General features: G+C 42.2%; 1 protein-coding gene across 8 annotated transcripts; it reads left to right on the top strand.

Moving 5' to 3' along the window:
- Positions 1 to 1,181: 1,181 nt before the first annotated feature.
- LOC117453073 (uncharacterized protein PF3D7_1120000-like) lies at positions 1,182 to 22,319 on the top strand. Of its 8 annotated transcripts, none has more exons than XR_004552824.2 (9): positions 1,182 to 1,340; positions 2,178 to 2,443; positions 3,737 to 3,911; positions 4,139 to 4,385; positions 7,765 to 7,868; positions 8,005 to 8,143; positions 8,249 to 8,380; positions 21,402 to 21,508; positions 22,266 to 22,319. XR_004552824.2 is itself a non-coding variant. In XM_071204322.1 (8 exons), the coding sequence occupies exons 1-7, from the start codon at positions 1,258 to 1,260 to the stop codon at positions 8,363 to 8,365; spliced, it is 1,131 nt and encodes a 376-aa protein (XP_071060423.1). In that variant the 5' UTR covers positions 1,182 to 1,257; the 3' UTR covers positions 8,366 to 8,380; positions 21,402 to 21,984. The 8 variants fall into 8 exon arrangements, 5 of the variants coding, with proteins under 5 accessions (XP_071060423.1, XP_071060424.1, XP_033947821.1 ...); XR_004552822.2 differs by lacking the exon at positions 22,266 to 22,319 and adding an exon at positions 21,792 to 21,982; XR_004552823.2 differs by lacking the exon at positions 22,266 to 22,319 and adding an exon at positions 21,792 to 21,982 and having other exon boundaries at positions 21,372 to 21,508.
- Positions 22,320 to 22,382: the final 63 nt, after the last annotated feature.

Here is a 22,382-nt window from a genome sequence, read left to right as displayed (position 1 = left end):
TCCCCGGTAGAAACCGGGTGAAATAGCCAAAAAAATAATAAAACCGGGGAAAAGTGAAAAAAAGTGTCCGAAAATAGGCACTCGTGAGGAGGGCAGAGTCCCCTGTCAACTCTCGTTACATTCCTCCATGGTGTCATTTGAGCGAAAAACTTTTACGAGAACCAGGCTGGGGGGGTCAAAAGGGCTTGAACAAGGCCGACCCAAAGTGCACAGGTGGGCGGACTCATCACCTCCGTGATGAGTCTCCATTGTGATTTGAAAACTTCCATCAAACGAGTCCTTCGGTGGGCGGGAAAAAAAACGCGTCAGAATCGTCACTTCCTGTACTGACAGTGGAGGTGTCCTGAGAGTGGAGGTCTGCACCGGAACTGTCCTGAGAGTGGAGGTCTGCAGGCAGGCTCCCATGTTCAGAGGAGTCTCGTCTTTTTTTTAATTGGGACAGCCTTCTTTCGGCGGAAGTGACGTAAGCGGTCTACGAATGCACCCTTCGAAGTATGCAACCCCTGAATTGAGACACGATCTGTGTCTCCCCCCCGTTTTATCACAGTTGCTTTATTAAGATCTAAATGACAAAACACAGGAATAGTTAATGAAATAAAAACAACCCAACAGTTAGAAATAACCCACAGATAAAATGATGATGATTGCCCCAGTTTAACACTTTACTTACTGTCCAATGATTGTATTTTGCTAAAGATGTGCCATGTGGACAAACAAAGAACCTTGCTGTTTAGCCTGCTGCAACGAGACAACTGTCTGCCATGAGTACATAGCTAAAATAAAAAATGAAACTTTGTATCTCACTTACTGCTTGGGGCTTGAGATAACACTAAGAGAAAATCAATATTTTTATTTAGTCAGGGCTAGAAAGAAAATCTCATTTTGTTGCAAGAAACTCACTCAAAACCAATTTGAGTTATGTCTGCATATTTGTGATTTTCCTTACTTTACTTTTGAAAAGAGTAAAACCTTCCGAGGAGTCTCCGTAGGCTTGCAACAATGGGAATTATTATTAATATTATGTTGAATTACTTTTGAAATGCTTGGATGGTTAGTTTATTTTTGAAAAGAGTACAACCTTCTAAACAGTCTCCGAGCAGAATGCGGCATTTCCTAGCAACAGTGTGATGTTAGTTTCTCATTGTTTATTTTTCTTTGAATTCTCTTTTTTTTTTAAACGACTTGAAAGAAGGATTAAAAAGCGGTTGTTACCAAAAAAAAAGACAGAAAATATAAAAGAAGGAGAAAAATATAACTATGGCGGATAGAATCAGTTCTGAGGAGAGACAGAATATGCTTTTGCGGAAACAAGTTAAACATATGGAGGAAGAGTTGAAGAGGTACGACTGAGTTAGCTTAATGATATAATGTGATTATGGTCTTTATTATATGCACGCGTGTGTGCAGCAAATATGAAAAAAAACTGCTTAAAAATGTACTGAAAAGATGATCAAAACAGTATATCAATAATTGAATCCATAAGAATTAATCAACTTGTGTTTTCAGCTTTATTCAAAACCATAAAACACTATTTTGGTGTTTTTGTAGGTCTTTTGTAAATAATATTTTGATGTACACTGAAAAAACTGAAACGTTATCTTTAATTAAATGGATTATGTCAACAGATTTCACACAACTGTATTAGGTTAGTTAGAAGTAATAATATTAAGTTTAAAACTTAATTTAACTTTATATTGTTTGATTGTATTATATATAATGAACTCTAAATATACTTTATAGATATATATCCTTCTATTGTTTGTATATGTATTTTTATAGTATTTGTATGTCATTATAATTCATGTGCAACGTCTTTTTTACATGCTGTCACAAAAAAAAGTATATCTTATCTAATCTTTTCATACATCGATCCAGATTAGCAGATTGGCTCCCTGTGAGCTACAGAATTATTTTAAAATACTTGCATTGGTTTTAAAAGCTCTTAATGGTCCTTTATCGGATTTGCTTTTAACCTTTGAGCCCTTAGAGCCCTCAGGTCTTCTGGTACCGGCCTTTTATTCACACCCAAAGTGAAAACAAAGACCCACGGTGAGGCGTCTGTTCATCAACAGCCTCCAAGAGAACCTGAAGGCAGCAGAGAGCGTTCATAGCAAACTCAAGACCCACCTTTTTCATTTAGATTTGAACTGATTTGTATTTTAATCTTATTTTATAAGACGCAAGCTTCACTTTGAAGAGCTGCAGAACGAGAAAAAGAGACTGGACTGTCTCCACAGCATGATGGAGGGGGACACGAAAGACATCGCTGAGCACGTGGAACGATGCATAGCTGCAGGAGAGAAAGAGCTGGAGGAGAAGGCGCAGCGGGCGCAGCGTCAGCAGGGGGGTGCAGAGGAGAATCTGGAGGTCCTGAAGCTGAAGCACCAGCAGGAGCTGCAGGAGATGCACGAGCAGGTCCAGAAACTCTCCACAGAGGTGCTGGGTGAGGGAATGTGTCTTCAGAAAAAGATTTTGACGTGCAAAACGTTTATACTGTTTTACATCAATATATTACAGGCCTCAGATACAAAACATGTCTCTGAAGTGTGTGGCTCCAAACACCAAACAGATCATTGCAGCAATACCCATAATCCCCTCTGTTTCAGCCCTGTTTCCAAAGTGCTGATTCTCTGTCTGTTACTTTAGATGAAAATAAGGAGCCCCTCCCCACGCCCCTCTGAGAGACATTTGGTTAAAAAGAACACAATGGTGCTCTAGGAGGAGATGCAGGTGATAAGGTGGGGGGGGGGGGGGTTACCTTGGTTGGTGATTGGCTAATGGTTACACAAGCCCAAAAAACATTATGACATCACAAAGTGGCCAAAATCTGATCAGTTCATTTTCAGACACGTTTTTTATATAAATGGATCAGGACAAAAAGTGAGAGAATCTTTTTTCCTGAAACGTTCAGAATCTCTTCACACAGAAGGGACACATGTATCAAAGACAAGAACAAGTATTTAGCTTGATATTGCCTCATATCGATCACAGGCCCTTTAACAAATATTGTGGTGGCAAAACTTCATTCATAATACCATGAATTGAAATGATGTAAGAGTCAAGGTGAAGGCCTGTGACCATTTGCTGTGTGTTATCTGTCTCCTCCTTTCAACACTGTCCCTTCAATAAAGACACTGGTTGCCCCTAAATATCTTTAAAACATACTATACTAATCAACTAGGGGTGATGGACCCACACGCTACAGAGGGTTTTAGTCCCTGCATTTTACTAAAGTCAAATTAAAGCCAGTCATTACATGAATGACTGGATCATTGTTAGCTAGCTGTATGTCAACAACACCAACACTGACTAAAGCATTGTCCCCCCCCAAAATCCATATTATATTTTTCCATATTGCATTTTAATTTGTGGCGGACTGCCGATAACTGCACCCCTGTCTGTGGGCCCGTCAGCTTGGTTACCCCTGATGCATTCTTTGGCATTTGAAAAGACACTGGTCAGAAACCTTCCTGTCAACAAGCTCAACATCCCCTGAATGCCCTCAAACACTAGTTAGATGCTGTTAAGGTTAATGAGTATGCAATTAGACTAGAGAGCAGGTCATTGTATACAGTGAAAAAGCTCTCAATACAATAAAATAACTAGAGGATTACATTCATCTCATGTTCAGTCATACCCAATGTATGCAGTTCCAAGCTTGCAACCCTAACCTGTGAAGTTATGACAACCATTGTTTATCGTCCTCTCGTTCTTCACTCTCCTCTTCTCCCTTCAGGGGCAGACATCGCCAAGCACGAGCACCTGGAGGTGCTGGAGAAGCAGCTGGTGCAGGAGGTGTCAGAGATAGTGTCCGAGTCAGATTCCCTGAAGAAGCAGCTAGAGATTCAGGGGACTGAACAGGAAGCTGCAATTAGCAACCTGAAGGTCGAAGTAATGGACGAGAAGGAAAGGTAAAGTTACCTCAAAACACAGGTTAAAAAAGTTGTGGACACATTTGTAAATGTTTCGATCCATCTGGTTCAATTTAACCACTATGTCCTTCAAGTTATACATCAATGGCATGATTCATTCACACAAAGTACTGTCTGTCAGTTGACAGTTAGCATTAAATGGAGCAGAGGAACTCTCACGGACATTTTTCTCAATGAGACACTAAAGGTTTTTTTTGCAACGACAGGAGGGATGTGGAGGCGTGGGGAAGAGTAGATTCTGACGTTGAAGCTGAGGTCGCAAATATCATCCAGAAGGAGAGGGCTGAGCACAGTAAGCTGCGGGACAAGGTCAACGCCATTCTGAACAGGTGCATACCTGTGTGGAAGGAGAGTTTCGAAACGCGAAAACAAGTGGACCATCTTTGCCTTGAGACAGACGTTATGAGGAAGAGTAATGACGTGGTCAACCAGAAGAACCTCAACTACAGGAAGGTTAGAACACAGCTGTCTCCGCTCAAAGAAACGGGCGCTATGTGAACACGGGCCCTAACACGTTCTGTTACGGAATAGACTTTACTCATTAACACCACTTTTTAGTTTTTTTAAAGGAGTAAATGCTAACAGTCAGAGCCTGCCTTCACTTTTAACACCAGGAACTACATAACAGTCGCATGACTGCGCATCACCAACGCTAAGCTAAAGGCAGCCAATCTTTGGCCTGATGATGTTAAGTACTCTCACTTAGCCACTTGTTAGCAGCCGTAATTTTTAAGACAAATACTTTAGAAGCTTCAGAAAAGTAGGAGTGGGGTTTTTACTTAAGTATTTTATGACAACTTGAAAATCTTTAAAGCTTTGAGTCAACCACTGACTTCATGCATCTAACCGAAAAAGGATTTAAAAAAAGTTGCCTTTAGGACGAACAGGTCTGTAAGTGCTAACTAATTTTGCACTATTCCGACTCAAAGAAGTCGCCTGGACCTGGAAACATTCGGGGCGTTAGCCCACAGTGGCAGCGGCCGCGGTGCTACAGTGGAATTTTCTACTGCAACACTCCCCACACGCACGTACACAGTACACCCGTGACTCTTACAATGAAGGCTCGATAATCAGCTCAGGGCATATAGGTGTAAGCAGGGGTAAAGTGCTATTTTTTACAAGTGGGGGCAGACTTAAATGGGCAGTGGCAACCAGCCACCATTTCAGCTGACTTTTTCTCAGAAATACTGTCACATAACATCCATATGCTAGGTTGATGCTTAGCTAAGCTAACTATGAAACACTTTAACTGACAGGACTCAGGATCAACTGTGTACTGTAAGGTAGCTTCTAGTTTCATGTCGAACAGTAAGTCAACATTTCCCAGAGAGCTTTCTTTGAAATCACCAGGTTACGCTAAAAAACATTACACTTAGATTGTATGACAAAGTGTTTATTTAAAGGGGACCTATCATGCAAAATGCACTTTTGTACATCGTTTATACATGAATATGTGTCCCTGGTGTGTCAGGGAACTCAACAAGTGTCAGAAGATACAACCCTCTCTCTTTTCCTCTATACCCAAATCTCTAAAAAAAAAAAGAGAAAGGGGGCTGTAACGGAGCGTCCACACTACAGCTTCAAAAATAGCTTGGAGCTGGGCGTGTCTGGAGCTTGGGGATTTTATTCAAGCAACACGGCCAACAACCAATCACATGAATCTCCCGCCCCCGACATACAAAGCAAAAAACCCAGGGGATTGTATGGGAGCAATATATAGATAAACTCCCCAAACAGGCGAACACCTACCAGTTTCACCCACTGTCTCTGCCACCTCCCTCCATGCCTGGTTCCTCCGGTTTGTATCCCGGTAGGTGAAGAGGGTCTGGTCATACAAAACCGGGTGATTTGCTACGACGATAGTTAGTTTCTCCTCCGACTTTTTTTTAAATATAGAAATGAACGGCGGGATATCTCTCCCAGCTTAGACGCGGTTTGATTGGCTACGGCTTCAGCTGTCAGATTTTGGGAAACGGGATTTGATTGGCTGGCGCTGGCTACTCTGGCGTCTCAGGCAACAGAAGTTGAACATTGTTCAACTTCTGTCGCCTGAGACGCCTGAGACGGACCGCTCTGCTACCCACAATTCAGTTCGGCGAAAAAGCGCGGCTACGTGACGTCACCCCATTGAAAGTGAATGGGCAGATTGGAGCTTTCGACGCTGTCCACGCTGTCGACGCTGTAGTGTAGACGGGCCGTAACAGATCTGACACAGACTGATCCAGATTTGAATTATTTTCTACGTCACAAAAGGGGTGCTCCGCTTAGTGGTCAATTCTCCACCTATCAGGGAAATGAGAGGTTGGGCCACGGCCTGCCATTGCCGCTCGAAAGCGCTGGAGACGCTGTAGTACATATGCCAGGCCTGTAAGTGGCGCTGTAGTCTGCCACAAAAGCAGCGAAGAAGACTTCCCGCGCATGGTTGCCCTTCTGTTTATTCTCCGCTGTGGTTCTTTTTCTCCCTCCCTGAGGCAAGCGTTTGCTCCTGTAATTCAATGCAATCCCTCCCTCACTGTAATTCTCTCCGGTTTGCCACCAGCAGATGACAAACACCCTCCTCTCCGCCTCTTCCAAGGAACGAGGGGACCGTGCGGCAGAGTTTCAGTTAGATTTGTTTTCACCGGTCAACATGTCCGTTAAAGTTTAAATCTTCTGGACAAAATTAGAAAAGTGCCGGTCAAAGGTCTTCTTTGTTATTTATTGAGCTTTAAAACAAATGAATAATGACTCTATATAATCATATAAGAATAAAACACGGAGGACGGAAATCTTTTTTTCTCCCCCTCTTCTGACAGCCCAGTAGCAGCTGATCTCAAAGCACGCTCCCCTCTCCTGCAGGGGGGCGTGGTCAGCTGCAGCTCATTTGCATTAAAGCTACGTCACAGAATCAGCCCTTGCAAAAGGGCTGGAAAGAGAAAATAGAGCGAAATGAGGCATGGCTAAAATGAAACTGTTTGGTATTTTGAAAAAAAAACTATATTTATATACTTTATATAGGTATGGCCCTACAATATATTGTTCAATATAGCATGATAGGTCCACTTTAATATCTCTGGCTAGCTATAGCTACTTGCTAACGGTGTAGCTTACCCCCGCAATTCAAAGTAACGTCAACGTAGCTGTAATTTATGCTTTGCTTACATGTTTGCATAACTTGGAAGTTTACTGACATTTACACCTTGTTTACCTGGCTCAAGTGGTGGCTCTGGGGTTGTTGTGTGAGCCACCACTTGAGAATGTTCGTCTTTTTTAAGAAAAAAATGTTCTTATGTCCATCTTCAAAAACTCTGAGTCCGACTGTCATTGTCACAGCTCACATGATAGGTACCTTCCAGCCGATAAGACAGATGTTTAATTCCATTCAACTCTCTGGTTGGTCTGGTGTCTTGCCTCTGTTGCATTCACTGAACACGGGAAATTACAATTCTGCCGTCCTCTCTAGTGTCATGGTAAAGCACGGTTCATGTTGTAGTGCAGAGAGAAGGGAGTCAGAGGCGATGCATCGAAGGTGCAAAGTTGGCTTTATTGAGCAGCAGAAAAGCACATGTTGCTGGCTTGAAGCCCAGGAAGCAAGGAGGAAGAAGCAAGGAGGGCACACAATAAGTACAGTCAACAACATATATGTCCGTGCGGAAACAATACCCCCAACCTGTAGTTCCATGAGTGAATTATGTTAATTAGTTAATTAGTGATCACTACAATGTATTATATTATTGAGGGAGAATTGTCCGGGGCTACAGAAAAAACATTCGGGGCTTTCCAGGCCAAGCACCTTTTTACCTTGTCCTCCTTTTTCAAATCGAATAACAATTTATCAACATATTCTATTCAGAAGGAGGTGGAGCCGCTGATGAAGATGTGCCAGTCGCTGAAGGTGGAGCTGAAGCAACTTAGCACAACCAGCGAGAGCTTTCTGGCTGAGGAAAAGCTTCTCAGGTGAAAGTTTACTCTTTTTCTACTTTCAACCCTAAGATTCCCTTGTATTGTCATGTAAGATCTGGGTTATGCAAAAATCTTCAACATTTAAAATAAAAAGTTCCATTTTAGCTCACATCCCTGCCTTCATTAATAGATGTAATCAGACATCGAATCAGCAGGAAACAGAAGACCCAAAACAACTGAGGGCCAAAATACTGGGGGCCAGCAGGCGGAGGAGGAGGCTGGAGGGCGTCAGCCAGGAGGCGATCATTGTTCTCAGGCAGATTATGAAGGTACAAACACAGTTCTGACCCGTAATATAATGTAATGTCTGCTACAACTTAAGAAGTATTGAAATCCAATGAAATCTTTCCTTATGCTGCTGTCTGTCCTCTTAGGGGAAGACGTCCACGGCTCAGTATGAGAGTCTGCTGGAGATCCTCCAGAGAAGCGCCCCCTCGAATGAAGGCTCCACTCCTGAGCAGACCCGTGCAGGAGAGACCCTCGGCCTCTGACCCCCCTGACGTCAGGTACTTGAATCTTTCTGTGCTGGGTTGTGTCTCTTACTTTATGACTTGTGGATCAGTGATGTGAACACAGCGCACTTCCTGTTCATTCAAACCCAGAACTCTGGATACCGGATTGCTCACCTGGTATAGTTGGTGGCCTACATACGGGGGCTCAGCATGGTTACCTAAGGAGAACATGATAAAGTGTTGGAGGCGAGGCCCTTTTTATTTCTATGAGAGTTAGGAATGGAGCTAAAATGGCCGGACCCTAGCAGAACAAAAATAGACGGATCCAATGGGGCCCATAGACAAGCTCACATGCGTTTTCCTTAAGCCTCGCCCCCGATTCGCTGTAGAAATGAAAATAAGCTCCACCTTTACCAGCTGTGATGAACACATTTATGAATCAGCAATCATGATCTAGTAATTTCATATATTCGATTCTGAAATGGGACAATTTTAAATATCTATGATTTAAATATGCTGTATGTTGCCATGCTACACACCACAGTGTACGGACAGACACGCAGAAAGTATGCTTTACAAGCATTATGTTCCTACAGGTAGCTTTTATGTAAGCTGCAGGTGATTATAAGATATAAAAACTAGGGCAGTCAATCAAGTCAAATATGTAATTAACATCATTTGATTATTAGTGTTTAATCACAAATGCAGCTTAAACATATATTTTACAAATGTTCAATACTCTTTTCAACATGGGAGTGGATAAATATGAATACTTAAAATAGTTATAATGTTGCACCCATTACAATGTTATTTTTTATATTTTGAACACTAGATGGCGTAATGGGGCAACAGCATATAATGGATGTCCCTGGTACAGGTGTGTGATTTGGGACTGGGAAGATAAAACGTTTTTGGTGACCGTGTAGCCGTGCACACGCTGCTTTTTTGTTGGGAACAAAATTATATTTAAAGCAAATAATGTTGTTGTAAAAGGCAACACACTGTCACTCCATATTCGTCCAGGAGCGACGTTTGGTCAGTGTCCGTGGCGTGCAGTTGTGACGCTCCTAGGCTCCTTCAGCTTCATAAAGGGATGCAAATAGCTTTCAACTGATTTCAATGTATTCCCATCTGCGGCGGGATTTGACGCTCATGGAAGCACGGCATTCGTTTGTGTCGGCTGCCCTTAAAGGCAATGTGAGCGTCCATTCCCATTGGATAACGGAGAATTGTACACCCGGAAGTAAGTATTTGCCTTACTGTAGATTGATTTTACAGTGATATCTGCACTACTCATCGACTAAAAAACACCAGATTATCCTTGTTAATTACACAACATTGATTGGTTTAAATTGTGTGCAATGCCTTTGTATTTTTCCCCTTCGATTCGGAGAAACGAATATTTTTTCGGAGTAAAGGATGGCAGACACTACCCAGAATCCCCAGCTATCGTTTAGGACTACACCATGTGCTCTGTTTGACAAGCCCCGTGATTAGTTCTCAAGCTCTGTGATTGGTTGACCTCCAACTGCAATTCCATTCATTCCAATGGCTGGCGTCTATGTCACGTGATCTTCAGATTTCTCCCTGCAGAAAAAAAAAACATGGCCGAACTTCGTTTTATTCTCGGTGGAAAATGCGTTTTGATGTCATTTGATGCGAGAAATATGAGTTGTTATTTCAGATTATGTGTGCAGTGGATGTACATGATCTTTAGTTTGCTAGTTATTACGAAGATTACTTCAGGAAATTGTGTCATCTAACATCTATATTGATTCTGACTTCTCTACATCCAACTCACAGGTTTATCATTACTTTGAGAAAAAAGATTATTAATTTTCCCCTTTTGGAAGTGTAGTTATGGTCATTTGTTCTGGAAATGTCATTTTCGAGCCTGAGACCTGAAAAACAGGGATGGGGTTCAACAGGTTAATGAGTGAGACACACCGGAGTTGAGGATCTGTGCAGGGTTTGTATGTTGATGTACGATGGACACCAAGGTACATATAGGAGCTGACCTGAGTTAAGGGTTCATTGTGGATAACCACCGGCCTAAGGTCACCCACTGCCTTTGGGTCCCACACCGTCTCCTCAGTCTTCTTCACATTCAGCACTACAGTAGATGGTTAAAATCACACCACTGCACAAACCTCTCTATTTCAGAGTGATAAGCCGATGAACTGCTGCCTTTGTGCATTAAGCCAAGGAGGGCTGTATCATCTGAGAATTTGAGGATATAATTCTCCGGGTGGATTCTCGTACAGTCGTTTGTGTACAGTGTGAAGAGGACCGGGGAGCTCACACAACCCTGGGGGGCTCCTGTACTGATGGTCCGGGGCTCTGAGAGAGCATTGTTGACCCTGACATGCTGAGTGCGATTGGTTAAAAACGAGAAATACCATTTCAAGATAAAAGGATTTATACTGATCTTTATCAGTTGTTGAAGCAAGATGTGAGGCTGCAGTGTATTAAAAGCCGAGCAGAAATCCACAAACAGTAGGCGTACATATGCCTCAGGGTCTTCCAGGTGTTTAGTGACCAGGTGTGTGATGCTATTTAGAGCATCGTCTGTGCCACGCCCTTGCTTGTAGGCAAACTGAAAAGGGTCTAAATGTACATCAACCTCTTTCTTTAGCAGCGGCACCAGGATCCTCTCAAAACATGTCATCACAATGGATGTCAATGCAACAGGCCATCGTTGTTTACCTTTGGACAAGGTTTTTTGGGGACAGGTTTTATTATTGATTTGTTCCAGAGGGTGGGGATGGTGTGAAGATCAACAGATTTTTGAAATATGGGACACCATGCTGGTGTCAGTTCTTCTGCAAATGTCTTGAGAAGGAATGCAGAGATGCCATCTGGCCCTGTGGCCTTCTTAGTACAGGTGTGTTTGAAAAGTGATCGGACCTTTAAAGGGTCAATCACCACCCTTTGGTCCTGGTCAGTAGCAGAGCTTGTCTCTAAGATGTCTGGACATTCAGAGGAGAAGTCCTGGGTTTCAAATGTCATGTAAAATCATTCAGTTAATTTGCTTTTTGCAGGTCATCAGAGGTACAGAGAGTTTTTTTAGCTGGAGTCATATTTGTGATTGCTTTCATAGTGTCCCAAAGTTCCTTGGAGTTCATTGTAGAAAAGTTCTGTTCAATAATGTCCTTATGTCTCCTTCTAGCTTCTCTGAGCATGTGGTTAAGTTCCTTTTGCACACATTTCAGTTGCGTTTTATCCCAGTTTTTAAAAGCTATATTTTTACGGTTTATGCAGTCCTTAACCTCTTTAGTTATGTATGGTTTGTTGTTGGGGTACACAGTTATTTCTTTCTGAGGTATCACATTGTCAACACAGAATTGTGTATAGTCAGTTACCGTCTCAGTAGCATTATCCACGTCCATCTCATGAAAGATACTCCACTCAGTAGAGAGAAAACATGCCGTCACTAGTCCAATCCTTCACAGTCTTGGTCTGTGGTTTACTTCGCTTGAGAACCGTTTTGTAGGTCGGTATTAGATGAACAGTGTTATGGTCCGAGTTCGAAAGCGGGGGTTTGGCTCTACTCACATATGCGTTGTTCACATTTCCGTAACATTTGTCTAGAATTTTATCTTCCCAGGTCTCACATGTAACGTATTGTTGAAAACCGGGTAGTGACAGTTGAAGTTTGCAATGATTAAAGTCCCTTATACCGGAGCGTCAGGAGTGTGTAGTAGCTGCTGGTGAACACAGTCAGTGATTTGAGCTGCTGCACTTGCTGCGTTCCCGCTGGGTGGAATATAACAGTGCAGAGAATGATATTCCCAAACTCTCTAGGCAGGTACAGGGGTCTTAGGCTCAAGCACATAAGTTCAACGTCGGGGCTGCAGATAGTCTTACGCAAAGTGTGTTGTCTGCACCACTTATCATTGATAAATGCACAGATGCCCCCACCTTTGCCTTTCCCCGACGTTTCACTCCTGTCCGAGCGGATGAGTGAAAAACCCTCCAGTTCACACAAAGACTCGGGAATATCCTGATGAAGCCATGTCTCACAAAAAAAAACGGAGCCGTTTGACCCCCCAGAGCGTTACGTTTGCAGATCTATCCACCTTGGGACCCGTTATCGTTTGCGGGGTCCGTTTTGTTACGGCCTCGTGTAAACGAAAGGGCTATACGCAAGTGAAACGATACAACCCGTATCATCCTCGTGTAAACGGGAGCTTAGTTCCATGGGTGCTGGGCACTAAGTACGGCAAAGTACTTGGTGTGAAAGCGGCTAATGTGTTCTTTCTAACCAAATGTCTCTCAGAGGGGCGTGGGGAGTGGCTCCTTATTTTCATCTGAAGTAACAGACAGAGAATCAGCACTTTTGAAACAGGGCTGAAACAGAGGGGATTATGGGATGCTACAACCATCTGTTTGGTATTTGGAGCCAAACACTTCAGAGAAATGTTTTCTATATATCTGAGGCCTGTAATATATTGATGAAAAATTGTATAATTGGAGAACTTTAAGTCAATTTAAGGTAATCAGACTGTATGCTTTAGCCACTATGCCAAGTGCATTAACTTCATTAATTAAAGTACAGAACAACAACAATCTTGAGGTACTTGAATTTTGGCTTAAAGGTGGGGTAGGTCATTCACTTCAGAAACACTTTGTTATATTCCATGGAATGCTCTTAACATCGCGATAGCAATGAATATATTAAATGCTTTGACAATAAATACATAAAAAAATATCATCTGTGGAAGCCGTAGCGCGTTGTAAAAAGCACGACCAATCATCTGAGCCGGCCCGGCTAAAATAACTGGATGGCCTACCTGCCTGTCAGCCTTCCATCTCGTGCACAAACTTATCTCGTGCCCTCATTGGTCATGTGCGCGTTCGTGTGTGTTGGAGGAGGGGCTCTGTGAGGAAGTCTGAAGGAAGGGGTAGATTTTTTTTCTAATTCTAGCGCACTCGAGCTTGTTTCTCCATTCTTACCTACCCTACCTTTAATATTTTCCTTTTATACGCAAAATGTGATACATTTACTTTTAGAAGCCAATACTTCTTGGTCTGAAAGCTGTAGTTATTTTACAGATTGAGAATATTATCTAAAACCTAATATAAATCAACTAATAAAAAAACATTAAGTTATAATTATTGGTTGAGACATCCAGCAGCAGTATATTAAGTAATGAACATTAGATTCACCTTTACCAGCTGTGACAAACACGTGTATGCATCAATAATCATGATGTACTCTTTTAATAAATGCTCTGTCCATCCGCAGGGAACTCAGCCGTGACTGATCCAGAGCCCCCCCCCTCCATGCAGACAGTCATCAGTAATATATAAATGCTGTAAATAAAATGTAGATAAATGTGTTACTTCCTCTGACACTTGATGATCACTGTTTTGAACATTTGTAAGTTGCAAAGTCAGTTTGTTGACTTTTTTATATCTTTGATTAATCCAGAAAATGACAGAAAATAGGAGCAAACTCCTAACATTAGTTCAAAAACATAAACACATTTGTAAATATCCTTTTTGTCATACAGTCAAAATAAATCAATTCAAGATATTTAGAATTTAAAAAGCAGAAAAGTATCAGACAGTGGAACCAGAGACTTTTTAGCATTATACTTGATGACTGCTGGTTTCATTCCTTTTTAAAGGTCCCATGACATGCTTTTCTGGTTATTACCCGTCCCCTTGTGTGTTATAGCCTTTTCTGCATGTAAACGGTCTGCAAAGCCACACACCCTCAAAGTACACCCTGTAGCGAGTACAACTCTAACACAGAAAATACCTGTCTATGCTGCCCCAGAACGCCTCGTTGGAAAGGGCGGACCAGCGAGCCACGCAACGTCCCGCCAACACGGCACCCAGACCCCACGCAGCATTCTCATCTGTTTGTCATTACTGGTGTCCTTTTCTGGTTGCCAACACAACACACTCTCACTCCCTGGCCCTTTCTCATTTCATCAAATCCTCCTCCTCGACTCCTCGGTCCTCCGGTAGTGACCCGGGCCCTGTCTCAGGTCGACTATTTTCATTTCCTCGCGCCTCAGGGCCCTTCTCACTTCGGTTAAATGGAATCCTTGCTTCCCTCACTTGCGTCGTTTCCCTGCGACTAGTCCCTCCCACCAGGGAAGCATGGAGAGACGCAAGGAAACCACGAGAAGCAGGGAAATGAGTTTTAAGAGCAATGGGACGTCCTTTCCTCCGGAGCGTCACGTGAAGCGACGTCCGTTTGTGATGACGCTGCACAGCTGATCGTCTGACAGCAGGGGCCTATACTACGAACCTGGTTCAACCTGACCTGGATATGTTTGAGTTAGCCGGTTGGCCTAATCCAAAACATACGCGCTCTCGCTAAACGGTCCTACGACACGGGTTATCAAGTGGATCGCTCAAGCCAGCCGTGTCCTATCTAGTTAGGTGCGCGTTCACATGAAAGGGGTGGTATTTGGAGCATTCGACCAATCACAAACATGGAGAAGCGCACTGACAGCGCAGCGTCATACTTCCTGAATGAAAAGTCAACTATAATATTAGACATATGAAGAAGTTAAATTAAATATCCATGACTTAAACACTTGATCCAGGATCAAAGCCACAGAGCTGCACCTGCAAGGTGAATACAGCTGGTAAAAGTGTTTGAATGCGTACATTAACAGGTTTATGATATCACTGCCCCGTCTAAGACACGATCTGACTTTAATTACATTTGACTCGAGTGTTTCCTCAACTTAATGTGTTGCTTAAAATAATACTTCTGCATACAGTATGTGACACTGTGAGTGTTGCACGGCCAGATACGGCTCAGCTGACTCAGATAAGGAGATATATGATACATTATGAAGTGATATGCCGCGGACTGTACTTAATGTTACTCTGATCCGGTTACTTATGTCGTGGCAGATATTTAAGTAAGCTTTCTTAACGCTAATGTTATAATAGTCAGATTGCTCTGAAGATGGAGGTGATATTCTATTAATGTTCACGTTCACACAGTCGGTGATTTTTGCCGGCCGTCTTTCCTGCAACGGCAGCTTTTCTGTATTTCCTTTCTCCTGTAATATGACTTGATCGCTTTAAACTCCGCACACTGAGCTCTGATTGGTCAGCAGGCAGTGCTTTCACTGAGTTGGGCTCTTAGCCTGCAACCTAACCTGGTCCCGACCAGGTTAGCCGCTAAGCATAAGTTACCATGGAGATCTAGCCTGCTAAAAAGAGAACCAGCTTCGTAGGACCGGAAAGCCGGAGTTTTCCCTGAATTTAGCCGGCTAAGCGAAAATCCTGCTTCGTAGTATACCCCCCAGCTCTGTCCCCGTTGTGTTCACAAACACCCCCGCCTCTGTTAGTACACATGCATTTACTGACACAAACATTTGTATCATCTGTTGTAGACCCAAATACATGAAATAAAAACTCATTCTCAAAAAAGATAAACGCCATTCTTAAAATGTATAAGCGAACAATAGTTTGATTAATATTGATTAGAGTGCACAATAGAAATAAAATAATTGAGAGAAGAAAAAGAGATATGTTATCTATCAAAACCCAGTGAGATTAACATTCATTGGATTGCACACTTTGTTTGTTTGTGTAGCACATTAACATTAATAGCACTTAATGACTGAATGGAAATGATAATAAATGAAAATGTAAAACGAAAAAAGCGGTCATGAAAATGTTTCCAAAAAATGAATAAAATGATTTTTCACCACTTTGTTGTTCAGATATATCACATATTTGTAACTAAATGAAACATTAATTGAAACAAAACATGGTATAAACCAGGCCTATTCAAATGGCGGCCCGCGGGCCAGATGCGGCCCAGAACCAACTCCCGAGTGGCCCAGCGTAGCCAAATTCATACACTAGTACAGACCATGAATGCAACACTCCGCGTTGCATAGAATCCACTAAACCACAACGCAGCACGTTTTTTGAAAGTGTATCTAGTGGTGCTAGTAACGGTGGTCATATGATAGCAACTCTAAAACATGTCTCTCGGAACTCTGAAGCGTAAACAGAGACAAATCGGTCATTGATCTTGTGGAGCAGATGCGCGAGTCATTGCCCAAGTCAAGCTGGACCTTTTCGCGACCGACTTGAGTACGGGTTGGATGCTGCATTTTCCGACGCTCCACAAACACATCACATCCCCGGCACAAATCACGGATGTGATGACAGATTTCATTGCGAGGTTGAAAGAGAACTTTGCCGGTTGATTGGATGGACTTGCTCTGCCCACAGAGGTGATGGGCTTTGTCAGAGACCCCTTCACTGTTGCAATAGAGGGGGACGTATCAACCAGAGCAAAGGAAGTGGTCCCATGCATTCATCCGTAACCATGGCACAAGAGCAGCGCACTAACGGCCCAGCAAAGTTTTGGAGTGATGTCAAAAAACAGCAGTTCCCTAACGTTCAGAAAGTAACGATCTGTGTGCTCAGTATGTTTGGATCAACATACAAATGTGAATTAAGCTTTTCACACATGAACTCAATAAAAAGTAGCACTCGCTGCTCCCTGACTGACAGCACTCTTCACCAATGTTTTAGGATTGCATTGACATCCTATGAGCCAAAAATCACTGCTCTTGTTAAAAAAAAAAAAGTCAGCGATGACAAATCACAAATTGAGATGATAGTAAGCACCTAGTTTACTATAGTAGACGTGTAGTGTAGTATTCATTCATGTTATTTACCCTTATCCCTTGTTATGGGTTTGTGCAGGGTTTGACAGTTATTTTTGTATTCATTTAAATGAACTTTGTAATGTGTCTGGGTCAATTGTGACCAAAACGTATGATTTTTTTTGTTATTACTTGAAAAGTGAAAAAATTATAGTAGGCTACTACCTCTTTTTGTTACATTGGAGCTCTTTAACTGTTTGTTAATGCACTTTTTGATGTGCATGTGTCATATGTATCCAATTTTATTTTGTATGTGAGGACATTTATTAAGACTGCTATTATTGTATTCAGTTAAATGCACTTTGTGATGTGCCTGGTTAAAAAAAAAAACCCTGAATATTTGACTTCTAAAGCAAACAAATCTCATGCTACAACTGTGCACTTTTTTTCAGATTCTGTTAAATTAATGCTACTTTGTTGTGTTTTTAATGCACTTTTTGATGTACCTTTGTTAGATGAACAATGAATACAAATTGCATGTTTTTCATCGCAGTAATATGTGTTGGTTTAAAATGTGTCATTACCCGCTTTTTACAGGCCGCTGAATGTCTGGCCCAGCTGAATTTTGTAGTTATAAAATCTGGCCCAACTGAATGTGTAATTGAATAGCCCTGGTATAAACTATGTATTTTCTTCACTCCGCTGGGAAACTGCTCTCATGTCAAGAAGCATCAGATCAGTGCATGCGCTGCATCGTCCAATCAGTGAGCGATACACAGTAAGGGGGCGGGGCGAGTGTCTGAGGATTTCATCGGAGGATGGTCTGGTGGTTCCTCGATTATAGCTCCTCCATTATCGCTCCTCGCTCCTCCGGCAAAAATAAGGCCATTGGGACGCTACTCAAGATGGCGCAGACAAATCAACTTCCGGTGAGACCGAGACCGAGGAGCGAGGAAATTAAAAATAAGAGAAGTGAAACGCAGCCACGGTCTCACCGGAAGTTGATTTGTCTGTGCCATCTTGAGTAGCGTCCCATGGCTCTTATTTCTGCCGGAGGACCGAGGAAAAATGTAAACATGTTTATTTCTGCTGTAAAGTTGGGCATTTTAACATGGGGGTCTATGGAAATTGCTCCCTTCTGCAGCCTGCTCCTACTGGCCACTAGATGAACTGCAGTGTGTGGCACTTCCGTATTGGCGTCCCGGCTCTTCCCCAGAGTTTGCCGCTTGGGCCGCAACTGCACGCCACGGGACCCTGACCAAGCGTCGCTCCTGGACGCTTAGGGAGTGAGAGTGTGTTGTCCAACAAGCCGTGTAGGACAGAGAGTGAATACACAGACTATACAGAGATGCTGTGAGAAACCAATGTGAGTTTGGAACATTGAACAATGTAAATATATTCTAGTAGACCTCAACAATGGAATTATGATCAGTAGAAATGGCCATGACATGGGACCTTCAATATTCATATTCACATCTGCATTAATTACAAATATAATGAATAAAGCATTTTTTGACACTTACTATTTTATATCGAATCATAGTTGATAACATGATAAAGATATCAAGTCTGTATTATGACATTATCACGGAACCTGGGAGGACCATAGAGATAAAATAATACGCTTCCATTTAATTAAGTCTTTTTCAAGTTAAGGTTAATTTTCACGCACAAGATAAGTGTTTGTACAGGAAACCAGCCTATAAAGAAGACACTGAATAACAGAAAGACTTGAGGAACATCGAGCGGATACAAATGTTATTATCGCCAGGCCTGGTGGTACATTTCGTGTCTAGTTAAGTCTCAGGAGTTTTTGGACTGCTTAAAAGTAGACAGTTTGAGATCAATCTGAATCTAAATCTGATTAAATAATTGCATTGCATTTGATTTAGCTGATACCCAACTACCCATGTATTTTAAGATTATGTTTGCTTGATAAGTCATAAATGGTAATAATAACAGAATGAGTAAAAGGGACCCTTTAATGCTTTTGGTGTTTTTCCTTTCCTGAAATGTGTTATAGGCAACCCGGTATCACGGCAAGACGTGAACATGTGACGATTTACCATGCTGTGAGACGTGAAGATGTCACGATTTCGTCTCTTCAAACGGGTTATGGCTAGAAAGGATCCGTCTTGTGTAAATATAACGTCACGTTCTCGTTGTAACTCTCGTTGTAATCGGAGCGGCTCGGAAACACATCTACAGCAGTAACATGCAACACATTAATGCAGCAGCAATATTAATATAGAAACATCAGATGTAATAGTGAAACACTGAAAGGGAACATTTTATTGCACCAGGAGCTATCTTGGGACTTTTACTGCGACAACGTTGACCTGCCTGTGAATACAAAATAAACCATAGTGTTGGTGATCTGCAGTGTTGTCATTCTTCTTTGAACAGCAAGATCGCTCACATCCTATTTTAACAATCTCACTCCCTGTAATTGACTAAATTAATAGTTTAGCTTCTCACCATTTGCTGTGGCCCATTGGTGTTAACGATCGCAACTGAAAGGCTGCCTGCCAAACGTAAACATTCAGCCACACAAGACGGATCCTTTCTAGCCATAAACCTTCAAACGTGACAGTGGCCGTTTCTCAATCTCGAGGAAACTGGCTTCCAAGCCAATATTTCAAGGATGCTACGTCATCGAGTGCTGCCGAAGGACTGTTCCAATCTCCAGCATACTTGGAATTCCACCGAGGCCGCGTCCTTGGTTTGGGGGAAATTTCGTGGCTGCACATGGGTAGACTTCACGTCCTTAAAATCCCCACAATGCTTTGCGCACGGACCAATTTCCCCAAATCTGTGGCGTAAAATGTAAGGCGGGGCCTCTCATATGACGGACACCTGCACACTTGCTAGCCTGTTCCACTCTTCGTTTTCCGAATGCCAGGAAGGATTCTTGCCTAGCTTCTGAAGGAAGTGACTCGGAAGACATGTGCTACCAAGCAAGCGTACTCGCGATTGAGAAACGGCCACTGGGTGTTTCTCAATCGCGAGTAAAGCTGCTCCAGAGCCACTATTTCAAGCATACTACGTCATCGAGTGCCACCGAAGTACTGTTCCAATGTCCAGCATACTTGGAAATCTACCGAGCCCGGCGTACTTCGTTTGGAGAAATTTCGAGGCTGCACATGTGTAGACTCCGCGGTCTTAAAATCCCCACAATGCTTTGCGCACGGACCAATTTCCCCAAATATGTGGCAGAAAATGTAAGGCGGGCCTCTCATATGATGCACACCTGCACACTTGCTAGCCTGTTCCACTCGTTCCACTTGTTTTCCGAATGCCAGGAAGTATTCTTGCCTCGCTTCTGAAGCAAGACGCTCAGAAGACATGTGCTACCAAGCAAGCGTACTCGACATTAAGAAACACCCAGTTACACGGTATGGTTAACATGGCCCAAATACCCGGAAATGCCAAGCAAATGCTGTCCCACGACGGTCGGTTGTTATTGTCAATATTAATATAATAATGACACTCGATTTCACTGATTTTCTTGTTTCCCCAGCTGGTCAACACCTCTTTTAGCAGAAACAACGGCTACATTAATGTATTAAATCGATGTTAATCCATGTGTGCAGTTGTGGAATTAACGGACGTGACGTTGTGCGATTGAGTTGAGAGGCAACAACTTGGCTTCATGTTATGGACTTCGAGTCGTGGCTGAACCTGTCTCTGCGGTCCTGCCTGACTCTCACCATACTACTTCCCTGATGGCTCCCACAGGATTGTTGACATCCTCGTGGATTCATCTTCTTATTACAGACACATGCATTTCCAAACATCTGGACTACCTATGTTGTAAATGTATTATCTTTTCAATTTACACACGGCATCTATTGCACGTCTATCCGTCCTGGGAGAGGGATCCCTCCTCTGCTGCTCTCCCTGAGGTTTCTTCCATGTTCCCCTTAAACTGTGGGTTTTCTCTGGAAGTTTTTCCTTGTACGATGTGAGGGTCTAAGGACAGAGGGTGTCGTATTGTCATACTGATATTCTGTACACACTGTGAAGTCACTGAGACAAATCATTTTGTGATATTAGGCTATATACATTAATATTGATTGATTGATTATATATGGTCTGCAAAGGCTACATTCCCTGTTTCCTCCAGAGGGAGTTTCTCCTGGTAACACAACAGTAATATATTATAATTACATAATATGTCACCCTTTATAATTATCATACTGATGTAAACAACTTTAAGATACATTGTATTTCCTTTTTTTTTACTCCGTTTCAAATATACCTGTCTCATCTAGAAAACGGACGCGTGCATTGGTGTTTGTTTATTTACAGAGACTGTTGCAAAAACCAATCAGTTTATAAAATCATATTTAAACAGGACATATTCTGCTCATTTTCAGGTTCTACTGTGACATGTCTCCATGCTTTAATGTTCAAAATCTCTTTATTTTCTCATACTGCAGCACCTCTTTTCACCCTCTGTCTGAAACCAGAGCCCAGTCCGATCAGGACTTGACCCGGCGACCCTTGTGTTCTTCAAACCAAGTCCCGACAAATGTTATTTTTGTTGAAGCTCCGTCTCACATCAGAGATGGCAAAGGTACACACACCCTTCACTCAAGTAGAAGTACAGATCCACACGTTTGAATATACTCTGGTAAAAGTTGAAGTACTACTGACTAAACTTCTTTACTCAAGTAAAGGTAAAGAAGTTTGGGCTTTAAAATGTACTTATAGGTTAAAAGTAGCCATAACTACCAACTGTTGTATTGAGTCAAGCTGGTAACTGGACCTCACTATATTAATGGAACATCAAAGATATATTTCAAATTATAATACTGTCATTGCCACATACGCTGACCATGTTTTCTGTATGACATTAGGTGGAACCAGGATGCTTCTGCCATTTATGTGAATATTTTTTTGAACTCAATCAGAATACAGAAGTGTATGATTAATTGGCTGGTGTACGTATGTTTGAAAATATAGTTATCGTTTGTCAATAATGATAATATGTGACTTATTTATTTGTATTGCTTTCCTTGTTTTATTTAATTTGTATATCATTTTTGAATGTTTCCGTACTATTACTGTTGTGTTGTTCTGTATGGGGGGGGGGGGTAAATGGGTGAAAAAGACTGGAGAACATGCACACTCCTGTATTTTGTTTATGATACTAAAGTAAAGCGATGTCTTGGAGTAGACCTGATACCAGAAAAATCTACTTAAAATACAGTAACAAAGTATTTGTACTTCCCACATCAAATGCTGTAGGTTTATCTCATTATTAATCATATACCCTGTTGATCCTAAAGCATTGATACTGAACCATGTCTGACCTCCCTCTGAACATTCAGTATGTGAGCATTAGCAAAACAGGAAGAAGTCAGCTGCAGCGGGACCTGGTGCTACAGCTCCCCCTGCTGGCAGATCAAGAATGTGGAACACTTCAATTGAGCAATGAGTTGACATAC

Source organism: Pseudochaenichthys georgianus, chromosome 9, assembly GCF_902827115.2.
Source record: "Pseudochaenichthys georgianus chromosome 9, fPseGeo1.2, whole genome shotgun sequence".
Taxonomy (NCBI): domain Eukaryota; kingdom Metazoa; phylum Chordata; class Actinopteri; order Perciformes; family Channichthyidae; genus Pseudochaenichthys; species Pseudochaenichthys georgianus.
Note: the sequence above shows the minus strand (reverse complement) of the source record. Positions and strands in the feature narration are given on the sequence as shown.